The 18,962-nt window shown below is 39.9% G+C and overlaps 1 protein-coding gene across 3 annotated transcripts in view; it reads right to left on the reverse strand.

The window, feature by feature from the left end:
• SMARCAD1 (SNF2 related chromatin remodeling ATPase with DExD box 1) overlaps nt 1–18,962 on the reverse strand; it is a 90,938-nt gene that overhangs the window by 64,443 nt on the left and 7,533 nt on the right. For all 3 annotated transcript variants that reach the window (XM_070372144.1, XM_070372142.1, XM_070372143.1), the window contains exon 3: nt 620–797. In XM_070372144.1, coding sequence (XP_070228245.1) covers nt 620–797 — 178 coding nt within the window. The remainder of the gene's footprint in view (nt 1–619; nt 798–18,962) is intronic.

Raw genomic sequence — 18,962 nt, forward strand, 5'->3', positions numbered from 1 at the left:
TCCCTTTGCCCATCAGATTTATTATTTGGCATATTGCATTTTTTATTTACTTACTACATTTCTATCTATCATACAAGCTCTGTACTAGCTCACTGAATGTGTCCCCAAAATGTCCAAAAATGTCAATCGGACTCAAGAACAAATCAGGAAGTAGTTACAAATGATCAAAGGTACTTGTTAAAATAAATTCCCTATCTATGGAGAATGAAAAGATTAAATATTTACTCTAACTGAACTTTTTTTCTGAAAATCAGAACCGAGGGATTTCCTGGTGGTCCATTAGTTAGGATTCAGTGCTTTTAGTGCCGTGTCCTGGGCTCAATCCCTGGTTCAGAAACTAAGAACCCGCAAGCCAACTTGTGAGGTCAAAAAAATAATAATAGAGAAAATCAGTCCAGAATCAATCAATCTCACACACATACACATAAACATGTACATACACACACACTTATGTGTTTACAGCTCTATGTTAGGAAAAAATGACCATGATGCAGTCAGGAAAAGGAAAAAAGTGGGGTGGAAATCATCAAAAATTTTCAACATAAGTTAACTTTTTCTAAAAAAAAAAAAAAGGGGGGGTTTATACATGCAAATATAATGAACCTATTAAGTTGCTTACACTATAATCACCGTGTCTTTGTTGAATTTTTTCTCTTGAACTGTACTGGAGCAATTTGGGGAAACAACATCTTCACTATCAGAAGACAAATCAATGTATTGAATCCCTCTTTGATTCTTGAAATACGATATACTTGCTTTTCTGTCATTTTCTGGAGTTTCTGGAACACTAGAATCTTCTGCAAAAGACAAAAAGCAGAAAGGCATTTTGAGCAACCTGAAAATAAGACAAATTTTGTTTGTGCAAATCTGTCTTAGCACAATCATGTGCCAAAATTCTTTAGCTTCATTCACGTTTCCATCTTAAACCAAAACTCCTCCTAATTTTTAAAGAAAAAATTAATAGTCAACCAGGGCTGGCATTAAATGATTTTCCACTTCAGAGGTTACTTACTAGCAAGACCTTAGTGGACACTGCAAAACAGCGGTTTGTATATTTCAACCCTCTTATCTCTGTGCTTTTGTTTCCTAGTACTCAGTTCTTACCTAAGACAACATGGACACTAGAGCCCAAAAGACTTGAATTTCAATCCCATCTCTCAGTCAAGTTACTTAATCTAAGTCTCAGTGTCCTCTATAAAAAAGAGATGCTAATAATCACAGGGTTAATGTGCACATAAAATTTAATTTGGAAAATTGGCACACTGTCAATATCCAACATACATTAGCTCTTATGCAAATATTGGTGTTACAGGCCAAATTATGTCCCCTCCAAAATTCCTATGCTAAAGTTCCAACCTCCATGACCTCAAGATGTAACATATTTGGAGACAGGTCCTTCATAGAAGTGACCAACTTCAAATGAGTCAGTTAGGTTAGTAACCTATGAGAGAGAGGAACCAAGGATACATGTGCATGGGGGAAAGGCAGGGTGGGCACACAGGGAGGAGGCTGAGGAGAAAGGCCTTCACAAGACACCAACCCCACCGACACCTGGATCTTAGACTTCTAGCCTCTAGATATGGGAGAAAATCAGTCTGCTCTTTATGGCACTCAGTCTGTGTTATTTTGTTATGGCAGCCCTCACTAATAAAGGCTGGAGAAGGCAATGGCAACCCGCTCCAATGTTCGTGCCTGCAGAATCCCAGGGACGGGGGAGTCTGGCGGACTGCCATCCATGGGGTCGCACAGAGTCGGACACAACTGAAGCGACTTAGCAGCAGCAGCAGCAGCACTAATAAAGTCAGCATCATTTGTTTATCCAAAGCAGGTGAGTAAAATATTCTATTGTGGTCTCCTCTCTCCAAGGGCTGAGGTTCAAAATTATTCTCCCTTATATACAGGAGGAGGAATTCCTGATTTAAGGAATTCATATTAAAGTGTCTTGGTTTAGTGAATACAGTTGTCCTGCAGTATCTGGGAGGTTTAGGGAGACTGGTTCCAGGACTTTACTGCCCACTCTCAAAATGGGGGAATGTTCAAGTCCCTTAAATAAAATGGTCCTGTAATTTCATATAACATATGCACACAGCTGTATTACTTTTAATACCTGATTCGTGTAAATTCTATGTAAAGAGTTGTAGATACACATGTGAAAGTTACACAAATAGTTGCAGTGTGTATGTGGCAGATTTGTTTTGCTATTTAGAACTTCCTGGAACTTTTCTTTCTGAATATTTCCATTGTACCTGATCTGTAGATGAGAATCCATAGATATGAGGGCCAATTAGTGATACATTTTAAAAAGGAATGATCACATGAATTTTAATTCAAAAGTACCAATTTAAAAAACAATAGCTACCATTAGCCACTATTCAGTATCAATTCCAGAAGTGAAACACATTTTCAATACTTACAATAACCCCAAGGGGACATTATATCATCATTTTATAAATAAACTAGATGCAGAGGAAGCAACTTGTCCAAAGTCATACAAGGGAAAGTATCAGACCTAAAATCCAAAACCCAGAGTCTAAATCCTGGTAAGCTAAAATTCTTGACCTTCCTGCAATTAACTGTCATAAAATGATACCAATCACTATCATAAGGCTCCTGAGTCATATTTGTAAATAACATTAACCAAGGCTTACATAACCAATCTCTTAGAGGACACAAAAAATATTTTTCTTCCTGCAATGAAGTCCCAGCAACATTCAGTTCAGTTGGTCAGTCGTGTCCGACTCTTTGCGACCCCATGAATTGCAGCACACCAGGCCTCCCTGTCCATCACCAACTCCCGGAGTTGACTCAGACTTACGTCCATCGAGTCAGTGATGCCATCCAGCCATCTCATCCTCTGTCGTCCCCTTCTCCTCCTGCCCCCAACCCCTCCCAGCATCAGAGTCTTTTCCAATGAGTCAACTCTTCACATGAGGTGGCCAAAGTACTGGAGTTTCAGCTTTAGCATCATTCCTTCCAAAGAAATCCCAGGGCTGATCTCCTTCAGAATGGACTGGTTGGATCTCCCTGCAGTCCAAGGGACTCTGAAGAGTCTTCTCCAACACCACAGTTCAAAAGCATCAATTCTTCAAGGCACTCAGCTTTCTTCACAGTCCAACTCACATCTATACATGACCAGTGGAAAACCCAGAGCCTTTACTAGATGGACCTGTGTTGGCAAAGTAATGTCTCTGCTTTTCAATATGCTATCTAGGTTGATCATAACTTTTCTTCCAAGGAGTAAGGGTCTTTTAATTTCATGGCTGTAGTCACCATGTGCAGTGATTTTCAAGCCCAAAAAAATAAAGTCTGACATGGTTTCCACTGTTTCCCCATCTATTTCCCATGAAGTGATGAGACCAGATGCCATGATCTTCGTTTTCTGAATGTTGAGCTTTAAGCCAACTTTTTCACTCTCCTCTTTCACTTTCATCAAGAGGCTTTTTAGTTCCTCTTCACTTTCTGCCATAAGGGTGGTGTCATCTGCATATCTGAGGTTATTGATATTTCTCCTGGCAATCTTGATTCCAGCTTGTGTTTCTTCCAGCCCAGCGTTTCTCATGATGTACTCTGCATATAAGTTAAATAAACAGGGTGATAATATACAGCCTTGATATACTCCTTTAATGATTTGGAACCAGTCTGTTGTTCCATGTCCAGTTCTAACTGTTGCTTCCTGACCTGCATATAGGTTTCTCAAGAGTCAGGTCAGGTGGTCTGGTATTCCCATCTCTTTCAGAATTTTCCACAGTTTAATGTGACTGTGGAGAGGTCTGACACAATGTGGTCCACTGGAAAAGGGAGTGGCAAATCACTTCAGTATTCTTACCTTGAGAACCCCATGAACAGTATGAAAAGGCAAAATGATAGGATACTGAAAGAGGAACTCCCCAGGTCACTAGGTGCCCAATATGCTACTGGAGATCAGTGGAGAAATAACTCCAGAAAGAATGAAGGGATGGAGCCAAAGCAAAAACAATACCCAGTTGTGGATGTGACTGGTGATAGAAGCAAGGTCAGATGCTGTAAAGAGCAACGTTGCATAGGAACCTGGAATGTCAGGTCCATGAATCAAGGCAAATTGGAAGTGGTCAAACAAGAGATGGCAAGAATGATCATCAACATTCTAGGAATTAGCAAACTAAAATGGACTAGAATGGGTGTATTTAACTCAGATGACCATTATATCTACTTCCGTGGGCAGGAATCCCTCAGAAGAAATGGAGTAGCAATCATGGTTGACAAAAGAGTCCAAAATGCAGTACTTGGACGCAATCTCAAAAACGACAGAATGATCTCTGTTCATTTCCAAAGCAAACCATTCAATATCACAGTAATCCAAGTCTATGTCCCAACCAGTAACGCTGAAAAAGCTGAAGTTGAACGGTTCTATGAAGACCTACAAGACCTTTTAATACTAACACCCCCAAAAGATGTCCTTTTCATTATAGGGGACTGGAATGCAAAAGTAGGAAGTCAAGAAACACCTGAAATGACAGGCAAATTTGGCCTTGGAATACGGAATGAAGCAGGGCAAAGACTAATAGAGTTTTGCCAAGAAAATGCACTGTCATAGCAAACACCCTCTTCCAACAACACAAGAGAAGACTCTACACATGGACATCACCAGATGGTCAACACCAAAATCAGACTGATTATATTCTTTGCAGCCAAAGATGGAGAAGCTCTATACAGTCAACAAAAACAAGACCAAGAGCTGACTGGCTCAGATCATGAACTCCTTATTGCCAAATTCAGACTTAAATTGAAGAAAGTAGGGAAAACCACTAGACCATTCAGGTATGACCTAAATCAAATCCCTAGCAACATTACTGAAAAGCAAATCACAAAACTGTTCAAACAGAACAATTTTATAAATGTTGAATGTATGGGGTGAAAAATCACTTTGAAAAAAAAATTTTTTTTTCAGCTATGTTTACTGCCATTTGTATGAAGACACAAATTCTGATAATTATGTAAAATAATAAAATGATAGTCTAATTCTTATCTACTAAGTATTAAAGGTACTATGGACTCTGCTTTTACACAGTGGTCCTGCTATATCACAAACCACAAATAAAACTAAAAATGTAGATCTTTATTGCATCATAAATTTAACCTAAACTTAATGCTTAAAGCTCAACATTCAGAAAACTAAGATAATGGCATCCGGTCCCATCACTTCATGGCAAATAGATGGGAATCAGTAGAAACAGTGGCTTTTATTTTTTAGGGCTCCAAAATCACAGCAGATGGTGATTGCAGCCATGAAATTAAAAGACTTACTCACTGGAAGGAAAGTTATGATCAACCTAGACAGCATATTAAGAAGCAGAGACATTACTTTGTCAAAAAAGGTCCTTCTAGTCAAGGCTATGGTTTTTCGAGTAGTCATGTACAGATATGAGAGTTGTACTATAAAGAAAGCTGAGGGCCGAAGAATTGATGCTTTTGAACTGTGGTGTTGGAGAAGACTCTTGAGAGTCCCTTGGGCTGCAAGGAGATCAACCAGTCCATACTAAAGGAGATCAGTCCTGAGTGTTCATTGGAAGGACTGATGTTGAAGCTGAAACTTCAGTATTTTGGCCACCTGATACGAAGAGCTGACTCATTTGAAAAGATCCTGATGCTGGGAAAGATTGACGGTGGGAGGAGAAGGGGACGAAAGAGGATTAGGTGGTTAGATGGCATCACCGACTCAATGGACGTGAGTTTGAGCAAACTCTTGGTGATGGACAAGGAGGCCTGGTGTGCTGCGGCTCATGGGGTCACAAAAAGTCGGATACAATGAGCGACTGAACTGAATGCATATAATTTTAACAGTTCAACACTGTCCAGCTTTTTGAAAAGGGCTATGACAAAATGATTTGGATTGTCCTCTTTTCTTTAAAAAGCTTCCTTATTCAAAGTGAAGAACAAGCTTTTCAAACTAGTCTTACCGTTTGTTTGGGGGCAGCGGGGGTGGCAGGTGGTAAAAATTCTATTAGTGAGTAGTAGGAGCACTAGAGTTTCTTGAACTGATTATATATTCATCTTTTCTTTAATCTTCTCCTCTGATCTTCCCAATCCAGGAATCGAATCCAGGCCTCTCACACTGCAGGCAGATTCTTTCCCATCTGAGCCACCAGGGAAGCCCAAGAATACTGGAGTGGGTAGCCTATCCCTTTTCCAGGGGAACTTCCCAACCCAGAAATCAAACCAGGACCTCCTGGATTGCATGCAGATTCTTTACCAGCTGAGCTACCAGGGAAACCCTACTTATTATATACAGATTATAATACAAAATAGATGGTGAGGACATAATTTTAAAATTCACATTCAATATGCTTCATTAATAAGGTAGGAAAAAAAGCTGGGCTTTCTTATGGGTTTCCCTTGTGGCTCAGCTGGTAAAGAATCCACCTGCAATGCAGGAGACCTGGGTTTGATACCTGGGTTGGGAAGATCCCTTGGAGAAGGCAAAGGCTACCCACTCCAGTATTCTGGCCTGGAGAATTCCATTAACTATATACTCCAGGGGTTGCAAAGAGTCAGACATGACTAAGTGACTTTCACTTTACTCTCTTATAGGTACTGAATTATTAAGAGCTTTTACTGGATATGCAACGTTCACCATCAAAAAATATACATTAGATTGGTTCAAGAGAGTAGAGTAGAATGACACATGTTCATCTCCTCCTGCAAGAGCACCAAGATTGCAATTGGTTGTTGAACAACTATTAAAAGGAGGACGCTGGAGCCCACCAAAAAAAGATACCCCAGACCAAAGACAAAGAAGCTGCAAGGAGATAGAAGGAGGGGGCGCAAGCACAATAAAATCAAATCCCATATTCACCAGGTGAGTAACCCACAATCTGGAGGACAATAATACCAAAGAAGTTCTCCCACTATTGTGAAGGTTCTGAGTCCCATGTCAGGCTTCCCAACCTGGGGATCTGGTAAAGGGACTGGGAATCCCCAGGAATTCTGACTTTGAAGGCCAGCAGGATTTGATTATAGGACTTCCACAGGACTGGGGGTAACAGACTTCGCTCTTGGAGGGCACAAACAAAATCTTGAGAGTATCAAGATTCAGGCACAAGGAGCAGTGATTCCACAGGAGACTGAACTAGACCTACCTGCTACTGTTGGAAGGTCTCCTGTGGAAGCATGGGTTGGCAACGGATGGCCGCAGGGACAAAGGCACTGGCAGTAGCAGTCCTGGAAGGTGCCCCTTAGGATAAGCCCTCTTGAAGGTTGCCATTAACCCTACCATAAAGCCCACAGACCCCAGGGCTGAGTCGTCTCAGGCTAAATAACTAACAGGGAGGAAGCACAACCCCACACATCAGCAGATAATGGGATTAAAGTTTTACTGCCCACCACAGTAAGTCCCAGTTTTTCCCATGCCCAGTCCCTCCCATCAGGAATCTTACACAAGCCTCAGCCTCATGCACCAGAAGGCAAACAGAAGCAAGAAGAACCACAATCCTGCAGCACTAGAACAAAAACCACATCATAGAAAGTTAACCAGAATGAAAAAGCAGAGGGTTATATCCCAGATGAAAGGACTAGATAAAACCCCTGAAAAACAACTAAATGAAATGGGGACAGGCCAACTTTCCAAAAAAAGAATTCAGAATAATGATAGTGAAGATGATCCAGGATCTCAGAAAAAGAATGGAGAAGATGCAAGAAATATTTACCAAAGACCCAGAAGAACTAAAGAATAAAGATGAACAATACACTAGAAGGAAGCAATAGCAAAATAACTGAGGCAGAAGAATGGGTAAGTGACCTGCAAGACAGAATGGTGGAAGTCACTGTTGCAGAACAGAATATAGAAAAAAAGAATGAAAAAGAATGAAGATAGCCTAAGAGACCTCTGCGGCTGCTGCTTCTAAGTCACTTCAGTCGTATCCGACTCTGTACGACCCCATAGACAGCAGCCCACCAGGCTCCCCCGTCCCTGGGATTCTCCAGGCAAGAACGCTGGAGTGGGTTGCCATTTCCTTCTTCAATGCATGAAAGTGAAAAGTGAAGGTGAAGCCGCTCAGTTGTGTCTGACCCTCAGCGACCCCATGGACTGCAAGTCTTTCAGGCTCCTCCATCCATAGGATTTTCCAGGCAAGAGTACTCGAGTGGGGTGCCATTGCCTTCTCCAGGGTTTCCAGAAAGAGAAGAGAGGGAGAAAGGACCTAAGGAAATATTTGAAAAGATAATAGCTGAAAACTTCCCTAAGATGGTAAAGGAAATAGTCAACCAAGTCTAGGAAGCACAGAGAATCCCAAGCAGGATAAACCCAAGGAGGAACAGACCGAGACACACAGTAATCAAAATGACAAAAATTAAAGAGCAAGATAAAATATTAAAAGCAACAAGGGGAAAAATGACAACATACAAGGGAACTCTCATCAGGCTATATTAGCTGATTTCAACAGCAACTCTACAAGCCAGAAGGGAATGGCACGACATATTTAAAGCGATGAAAGGGAAGAAACTACAACCAAGAATACTCTACCCAGCAGGACACTTGTTCAGATTCAGTGGAAAAATCAAAAGCTTTCCAAACAAGCAAAAGTTAAGAGAATTCAGCACCACCAAACTAGCTTTACAACAAATGCTATAGGAATTTCTCTAAGCAGTATGCACGAGAAGGAAAAAAATCTACACAAAATAAACCCAAAACAATTAAGAAAATGGTAATAGGATTGTATGTGTGTGTATGTGTGCGTGTGCATGCGCTCAGTTGCTTCAGTCTTGTCCAACTCTTTCTGACCTTTTTGACTGAAGCTTACCAGGCTCCTCTATCCATGGGATTCTCCAGGCAAGAATACTGGAGTGGGTTGCCATGCCCTCCTACAGGGGATCTTCCTAACCCAGGGACTTAATTTGCCATACATATGGATTATTACCTTAAACGTAAATGCATTAAATGCACCAACCAAAAGACAGACTGGCTGAATGAATGAAAAGATGTGCATGTATGCACTTCCACCTATCGCATCACTCTACTTAACCCCTCAAATTGTACATTATTATTTTATACTGTTAGGTTAATCATGTTTCCATTATGGCTTGCAACTGTAATTCTTTTATTTTTTGTCTGGCTATTGGTTGTGAAAAGTGATAAACATCTTTTACTGTTGTGGAAAAAAAAAAAAAATATATATATATATACATATACACATTAAACATGTATACTACCCTGAACCAAGTGGCACCCCCAAAGCCTGATTGGCAAGTGACTAACAGCAGAGGAAATGGTTTGATAATATGGCGGAATGAGGGAAGATTATAAAACAAAAGCATTTCTCAAACTAAGGACCTCTTTTAAACTTCTCACTTTTAAAAAAATGAGGGCTCCACAAGAGTCTTTGCTTATGCTGGTTGTACCTATAATATTTACCTCATCAGAAAATAGTAACTAAGAAAATGTTTAAGAATTTATTTAGGACTTCCCTGGAGGTCCAGTGGTTAAAAATCCTCCTGACAATGCTGGGGACATCAGTTCAATCCCTGGTCCAGGTGGATTGCACACGCTGCAGGGCCACTAAGCCTGTGTGCCACAACAAGAGAAGCCACTGCAACGAGCGGCGGCATGCAGCAACTAGAGACAGCCTGAGCGCAGCAACGAAGGCCCAGCACAACCACAGAGCAAACAAGAGGAAGGAAGGAATGCTTAAAAAGAAAAAAAATTAATAAGAAAACTATATTCCTTCCTCCCCCATCCCTCAAATTCAGTGAGACAAGTAGCACTGTTTTAAATCTGTGAAGATTCCTGGTTTAATAGAAAGACAGCTAGATTCTCATATCTGTTTGTGCAATTATCTATTGAAGTGTATTGTTTTTGTTTGGTTTACAAAGGAAATCATGCCTCACCACAGTTACATAGTTAAGGAAGGAATATTTTTTAAAAATAAAAAATAGTTTTACTTTACTGTGGGTATTTTTTGACAATGAACCCAAATTTGACAGATGGTAGTTTTTCTAAAGGTTGTTGCAATGTGGAGTCTGAAATGATGTGAACGAACTTTTCATTCTGTTACATTAAAACGTTCCAGTCAATCTTGCACTTTAATAGCCCCTTAACCCACGCATTATCTTTTTAAAGCATTGTGTGCACTATCTTTTGGAAAATATTGGTTCACTCACTGATTAATGCATATCTTCCAAATGTTGACGTCATATTTTTTTACAAAAATGACATTCATTAATCTCACCACTGGTTTCTAAATATCTGGAGACTGTCAAAATCACATTTGTAGATAGGTTTTCCAAAATTCAAAAGTTTTCTTTGAAACTAGAATTTTATCATTTGCATAAATACTGTCAGTTGTTTTCCTTGATATCAGATCATTTTTTTGAAAAAAATGTCTGTTAAATACCTGTCTACATAGTGTGGTTTGTCAGTCATTCTTTTAAATAAAAATGGTGCTCTGTGAAATAATGACAAGCTCAGCTCAAACTCAAAGCAACTGCTCAAATGCTTTCTCCTCAGACAACCACTGCACTCCAGCATGCAGCGAAGGGGAGTTCACATTTTGTTTCAAAAAATATTAAAATGGTGCCTACTAATAAAGGTTGATTTATTAAAAACTATTTTTACTGCTTCATCAAGAACATTCTTAAGTGAAACTGACATTTAAAAATTTTAAGGATACAATGACAATTTAGAACAGCCTGGAATCTTGGCCTCAATTCACGCGAGGGTACCAGCAGTTTTACCTATCACTGCTTTTGCATCATTGGTGCAAATACCAGTATAGTGAAAAAGGCAGGCAATGTCTTAATATTATTATGAAATAGTTTTAACCCTTTTGGGTCCAAGGGAACTCAAAAATTCACAGGTCATACTTTGAAGAATAAAGGGATACAGTAAGAGCTTTACATAAAATATCAACTTTCTAGTATCAATAATCTGGAATTATAATAGTGCTGAAGTGCTTAGATTTGTTTGACTATTTTCAGAACAACCGGAAAAATAGCTAATAGCCAATGGCCAAAGAGATATTCCTGATGTAATGACATTTTTTGACCAAAGCAAAGAAGCACTTTTAAGCAACAGCACAAAGGAGACAGGAAGGAAGCAAAAAAGAAAACGATAGAAATGCGGGAAACAATGTGACAACTAGAAACAATTATAAAAGACACTGGCTACTACTCTATTCTGACTTTGTTGCAGGCCTGCTGTATTTAAGGCACTGTACCAGGAGGTTATGGATATTAAAGAAAAAAAAAAAGGCAAGTTACAGTTCCACTTGCCCTAAAGAAACTAATTATAGGAGCTAAATAGCCATGTACATAAATAGCTATGTTATGAATCATAATCTGTGCCACCTGAGAGGAATCAACAAAATGCTAAAGGAACGTAAGGGAAAACAGCCTGTCCTTTCATGTAAAAATAACTTAAAAATCCTGTTTTAGGAACAGAAGATGGTATTTTCCCATTATCAAAGGCAATGGGAACCTACATCATTAGCATATGAAAGAAGATTCCAAGGTTCAAGGGAATAAGCACAAATGAAATTCTCCATTCAGTTCAGTTCAGTCGCTCAGTCCTGCCAGACTCTTCATAACCCCATGAATCGCAGCACGCCAGGCCTCCCTGTCCATCACCAACTCCCGGAGTTCACTCAGACTCACGTCCATCGAGTTGATGATGCCATCCAGCCATCTCATCCTCGGTCGTCCCCTTCTCCTCCTGCCCCCAATCCCTCCCAGCATCAGAGTCTTTTCTAATGAGTCAACTCTTCGCACGAGGTGGCCAAAGTACTGGAGTTTCAGCTTCAGCATCATTCCTTCCAAAGAAATCCCAGGGCTGATCTCCTTCAGAATGGACTGGTTGGATCTCCTTGCAGTCCAAGGGACTCTCAAGAGTCTTCTCCAACACCACAGTTCAAAAGCATCAATTCTTCGGCGCTCAGCCTTCTTCACAGTCCAATTCTCACATCCATACATGACCACTGGAAAAACCATAGCCTTGACTAGAGTTGGCAAAGTAATGTCTCTGCTTTTGAATATGCTATCTAGGTTGGTCATAACTTTCCTTCCAAGGAGTAAGCATCTTTTAATTTCATGGCTGCAGTCACCATCTGCAGTGATTTTGGAGCCCCAAAACGTAAAGTCTGACACTGTTTCCACTGTTTCCCCATCTATTTCCCATGAAGTGATGGGACCGGATGCCATGATCTTCGTTTTCTGAATGTTGACCTTTAAGCCAACTTTTTCACTCTCCACTTTCACTTTCATCAAGAGGCTTTTTAGTTCCTCTTCACTTTCTGCCACAAGGGTGGTGTGGTGTCATCTGCATATCTGAGGTTATTGATATTTCTCCTGGCAATCTTGATGCCAGCTTTTGCTTCTTCTAGCCCAGCGTTTCTCATGATGTACTCTGCTGCTGCTGCTAAGTTGCTTCAGTGGTATCCGACTCTGCGCAACCCCAGAGATGGCAGCCCACAAGGCTTCCCTGTCCCTGGGACTCTCCAGGCAAGAACACTGGAGTGGTTGCCATTTCCTTCTCCAATGCGTGAAAGTGAAGTCGCTCAGTCTTGTCCGACTCTAGCGACCCCATGGACTGCAGCCCACCTGGCTCCTCCATCCATGGGATTTTCTAGGCAAAAGTACTGGAGTGGGGTGCCATTGCCTTCTCCCATGATGTACTCTGCATATAAGTTAAATAAGCAGGGTGACAATATACAGCCTTGACGTACTCCTTTTCTTCTTGGAACCAGTCTGTTGTTCCATGTCCAGTTCTAACTGTTGCTTCCTGACCTGCATGTAGGTTTCTCAAGAGGCAGGTCAGGTGCTCTAATATCCCCAACTCTTTCAGAATTTTCCACAGTTTACTGTGATCCACACAGTCAAAGGTTTTGGCATAGTCAATAAAGCAGAAATAGATGTTTTTCTGGAACTCTCTTGCTTTTTCCATGATCCAGCAGATGTTGGCAATTTGATCTCTGGTTCCTCTGCCTTTTCTAAAACCAGCTTGAACATCAGGAAGTTCACGGTTCACATATTGCTGAAGCCTGGCTTGGAGAATTTTGAGCATTACTTTACTAGCATGTAAGATGAGTGCAATTGTGTGGTAGTTTGAGCATTCTTTGGCATTGCCTTTCTTTGGGATTGGAATGAAAACTGACCTTTTCCAGTCCTGTGGCCACTGCTGAGTTTTCCACATTTGCTGGCATATTGAGTGCAGCACTTTCACAGCATCATCTTTCAGGATTTGAAATAGCTCAACTGGAATTCCATCACCTCCACTAGCTTGTTCGTAGTAATGCTTTCTAAACCCACTTGACTTCACATTCCAGGATGTCTGGCTCTAGGTGAGTGATCACACCATCATTATTATTTTGGTCGTGAAGATCTTTTTTGTATAGTTCTTCTATGTATTCTTGCCACCTCTTCTTAATATATTCTGCTTCTGTCAGGTCCATACCATTTCTGTCCTTTATCGAGCCCATCTTTGAATGAAATGTTCCCTTGGTATCTCTAATTTTCTTGAAGAGATCTCTAGTCCTTCCCATTCTATTGTTTTCCTCTATTTCTTTGCATTGATCGCTGAAGGCGGCTTCCTTATCTCTCCTTGCTATTCTTTGGAACTCTGCATTCAAATGCGTATATCTTTCCTTTTCTCCTTTGCTTTTCACCTCTCTTCTTTTCACAGCTATTTGTAAGGCCTCCTCAGGCAGCCATTTTGCTTTTTTGCATTTCTTTTCCATGGCGATGGTCTTGATCCCTGTCTCCTGTACAATGTCACAAACCTCATTCCATAGTTCATCAGGCACTCTATCTATCAGATCTAGGCCCTTACATCTATTTCTCACTTCCACTGTATAATCATAAGAGATTTGATTTAGGTCATACCTAAGTGGTCTAGTGGTTTTCCCTACTTTCTTCAATTTAAGTCTGAATTTGGCAATAAGGAGCTCATGATCTTAGCCACAGTCAGCTCCTGGTCTTGTTTTTGCTGACTCTATAGAGCTTCTCCATCTTTGGCTGCAAAGAATATAATCAGTCTGATTTTGGTGTTGACCATCTGGTGATGTCCATGTGTAGAGTCTTCTCTTGTGTTGTTGGAAGAGGGTGTTTGCTATGACCAGTGCATTTTCTTGGCAAAAACTCTATTAGTCTTTGCCCTGCTTCATTCCGTATTCCAAGGCCAAATTTGCCTGTCACTTCAGGTGTTTCTTGACTTCCTACTTTTGCATTCCAGTCTCCTTTAATGAAAAGGACATCTTTTTCGGGTGTTAGTTTTAAAAGGTCTTGTAGGTCTTCATAGAGCCGTTCAACTTCAGCTTCTTCAGCGTTACTCATTGGGGCATAGACTTGGATTACTGTGATACTGAATGCAGCAACCCCACGCCCGAGGCCAGGGGTGGCAGCCGGGAGGAGCAACCCCATGTCCAAGGAGCGGTGGCTGCAGGGGCGCAGGAGGGCCTAGAGGAGCTATTCCACGTTCAAGGTCAGGAGGGGTGGCAATGAGGAGATAACCCTCGTCCAAGGTAAGGAATAGCGGCTGTGCTTTGCAGGAGCAGCTGTGAAGAGATACCCCACGTCCAAGGTAAGAGAAACCCAAGTAAGACGATAGGTGTTGCAAGACGGCATCAGAGGGCAGACACACTGAAACCATACTCAAAGAAGCTAGTCAATCTAATCACACCAGGACCACAGCCTTGTCTAACTCAATGAAACTAAGCCATGCTTGTGAGGCCACCCAAGACAGGTGGGTCATGGTGGAAAGGTCTGACAGAATGTGGTCCACTGGAGAAGGGAATGGCAAACCACTTCAGTATTCTTGCCTTGAGAACCCCATGAACAGTATGAAAAGGCAAAATGATAGGATATTGAAAGAGGAACTCCCCAGGTCACTAGGTGCCCAACGTGCTACTAGAGATCAGTGGAGAAATAACTCCAGAAAGAATGAAGGGATGGAGCCAAAGCAAAAACAATACCCAATTGTGGATGTGACTGGTGATAGAAGCAAGGTCCGATGCTATAAAGAGCAATATTGCATAGGAACCTGGAATGTCAGGTCCATGAATCAAGGCAAATTGGAAGTGGTCAAACAAGAGATGGCAAGAGTGAATGTCAACATTCTAGGAATCAGCAAACTAAAATGGACTGGAATGGGTGAATTTAACTCAGATGACGATTATATCTACTACTGCGTGCAGGAATCCCTTAGAAGAAATGGAGTACCCATCATGATCAACAAAAGAGTCCGAAAGGCAGTACTTGGATGCAATCTCAAAAATGACAGAATGATCTCTGTTCGTTTCCAAGGCGAACCATTCAATTCTCCATTAGTGGTGTGCAAACAGAAGACAAACTTATATCCTAAATTATTCCAGTATACATTTATTCATTTTCATACCTAAGTCTACCATCACACAAAAGAAGGATTTAAACACCTGCCACTGATTCTACCTTTCCAAGGGATCCCAGATCAAAAACTATTCAAAAGAAAAAAATCACTGCTAGGAGATTATGAATTCACACAGAAAAGTCTACATCAATTTGTTAATCCACAAATAAAGGTGATGCCAAAGTAGAATGAAAACACTTAAACCTTTGATTCTGTCCCGTAGACTTATGTAAGTGTGCCTTTTTGCCATTTTGACATTCTAATTGTGTGCTGTTCTACATGATTCAATTCTCTAATATGGCAACTGACTTTCAAGGCCGTTCCTTTCAAGGCCATTCCTAGTGAAGCACATCATACAATTGCCCCTTTAAAAGGTTTATTACCAAAAAAACAGATCATAAATTCTGGACAGTCTTGGGCTTCCCTGGTGGCTCAGTGGTATAGAATCTGCCTGCCAGTGGAGGAGACCTGGGTTCGATCCCACATGCCAAGGAGCAACTAAGCCTGTGTGCCCCAACTACTGAGCCTGTGCTCTGGAGCCTGCAAGCCTGTATGCTCTAGAGCCTGTGCTCTGCAACAAGAGCAGCCACCACAATGAAAAGCCTGTGCACCACAACTAGAAAGAAGGCCCTGCTCACCACAAAAAAGCCTGCACGGCGATGGAAGACCCAGTGCAGCCAAAAATAAAAATTAAAAAAATTAAGAAAATATAATCTGGACAGTCCTAATTTGAACAACATAGTAGACAGGGATCTTCAGCATCTTAGATAAATCAAACTATCTCTGATGAAAGCTCTCAAAAAAGACAAGGAATACACTAAAAGATTGAAGATTAGTTTCTCATACACTAGCTTAAAATGAGAAAGAAGAAACATTTCAGGCTTAAGCCAAAAGAAAAGGTAAAGATAAACAGAAAAAATGTAAAGGAAAGAGTCATGTGATTTATAATGGACAAGGTCAAAGTGTTAAACCTGAAAAGTACTTTTTAATAAGAATTTATATCTACATTAAAAACATAACTGACATGTACAAATGAATTTTAATAATGAAATGCATAAACATGGCAGGATACATAGAACAAAAAGTCAACAGAGACAAAAATGAGGCTTTAACTGTCTAGTCTAAACTCTTAATAGAAAAGGCAGCACCAAAATAATTAAGATATAAAAAGATATTTTTTAAACTATTTTGATTGGTACCTACTGTAAGAGACACATTATAGATTATGACCCTAAACACACAGATCACTAGTTATATAACAAAGGTCTCATAGGCTTTACTGTTATACTTTGATAATTTTCTATTTGTTGTATCTATGAAAAATAAGTTATATGCATTCAGCCAGGATCCAAGAAACTGACTTTATGACATGTTTGTAATCCAGTTTGAAAAAAATGATATAAATAATAACTCATTATTTTTGACATATAAGTAAATGTGTAATTAGATTATGCATTTTCAAGTACTCAGAGCTTTTACAGAAATTCTTTAGTAGGCCAAAAAGAATATCTCAGTAAATTCATCAAAGATGAAATATTACAGACTACATTCTCTGGTCACAAAAAGTAAAATTGGAAGTAAATGTTAATAATAATGTTGAAGCAAAATTTCAGTTACTTGGATATTAAAACAACAAATAAACAAGAAAAACAAAAGAAACCACTCCTTTAAACTCTCAGGTCCAAGAAGAAGAAAAAGCAAAAACATATTAAAATCTACAGTACAGGAATACCTCTTTTCTTGCATTTCACAGATACAGTGCTTTTTTTTTTTTTTACAAATTGAAGGTTGATGGCACCATATGTTGAGCAAGGTTTCTGACATTTTTTCCAACAGCATTTGCTCACTTCATGTCTCTCTGCCGTATTTTGGTAATAATTCTTGTAACATTTCAAATATTGTATGGTGATGTTTGTTACGGCGATCGGTCATCAGTGATCCTTGATATTACTGTTGTAATTGTTTTAGGTGCCCCAAAAGCACACATATAAAATGGCAAACTTAACTGATAAAACGTTTTATGTGTTTTGACTGCTCCACCCACCTGCCACTTCCTTCATCACTTTCCCCCTCTTCCAGCTTCCCTATTCCTTAAGACACAACAATAAATTAGGTCAGATACTAACCCTCCAATGGCCTCTAAGTATTCAAGAGAAAGGAAGAGTTGCACATTCCTCTCTCTAAATAAAAAGATGGAAATGTTTAAAGTTAGTGAGAAGGCAGGTCAAAAGCAAAGACAGGCTGAAAGTTAGGCCTCTTGCAGCAGTTAGCCAAGACATGAATGCAAAGGCAAAGTTCTGGAAGAAAATTAGAAATTCTACTCTAGTCAATCTACAAACAAGAAGCCAAACAGCTTTACTGCTGATATGGAGAAACTTTCAGTGGTCTGGATAAAAGGTTAAACCAGCCTCAGCACTCCCTTAAGCCAAAGCCTAATTCAGAGCAAGACCCTATCTCTTTCTTTCTATGAAGGCTGAGAGAGGTGAGAAAGTTGCAAGGAAAAAAGTTTGAAGCTTGAAGAAGTTAGTTCATAAGGCTGAAGGAAAGTAGTTGTCTCCATAACATACAAGTGCATGATGAAGCAAGAAGTACTGATGTAGAAACTGCAGCAAGATATCCAGAAGATTTAGCTAAGATAATTAAGGAAAGTGGCTACATTAAACAAGAAAAGTTTCAGTGTCAACCAAACAACCTTCTAATGGAAGAAGGTTCCATCTAGGACCTCCAGAGCTAGAGAGGAGAAGTCAATGTCTGGCTTAAAAGGATAGGCTGAGTCTCCTGTTAGGGGCTAATGTAGCTGGTGACTTTAGTTGAAACCACTGCTAATTTATCATGCCCGAAAATCTTAAGGCTCTTAAGAATTATGCTAAATCTACTCTGCCTGTGCTCTATAAATAAATGGAACAAAGCCTGGATGACAGAAAAGTTGTTTAAAACAGTTGTTTAAAATACTAAGTATTTTAAACCCACTGTTGTTACACCTACTGCTCAAAAAAACGACTGCTTTCAAAATATGACTGCTCAGGGAATTCCCCAGTGGCCCAGTGGTTAGAACTCTGGGTTTTCACTGGTGAGGGCCTGATTCAATCCCTGAATAGGGAACTAAGATCCAACAGATGTGAAAGAAGAAAATACGGATGGATATATTTATAATGTGGTGGTAGGGAATGGCTTTCTTTTATCAGTTCTGATCGGGACCTAAAACCATAAGCCTTAAAGAAAAAGATTAACAAACTGACCATTTAAAAATGGAAAACTTCTCTGTTGTAAACAACAAACAGAATTAAAAGACTGGAATAAAAAAAAAAAAAGGCAATTTAATCGTTCATTAGCCTTTTAAAGATTAGAAAGGTTTGCAATATTCTGGCCTGGTATGAAAAAGCAGACATCTGAAACCAGCCTGTAGTCTAGTGCAAACTGGTAAAACTATTATGATGGGTTATTTGGCAATTACTAAAATATTAATTCATATTCCTTCTAACATGACAATTTCATTTCCCAGAATTTTTCCACAGATTGTACACAGGCAAAAACATCAATATAAAAGAATGGTCACTACAGCATTCTTTAAAACAAAAAGAGGAAATTAACCAAAACAACCAATGTCTATTAACAC

This window comes from Bos mutus, chromosome 6 (assembly GCF_027580195.1).
Source record: "Bos mutus isolate GX-2022 chromosome 6, NWIPB_WYAK_1.1, whole genome shotgun sequence".
Lineage (NCBI taxonomy): Eukaryota > Metazoa > Chordata > Mammalia > Artiodactyla > Bovidae > Bos > Bos mutus.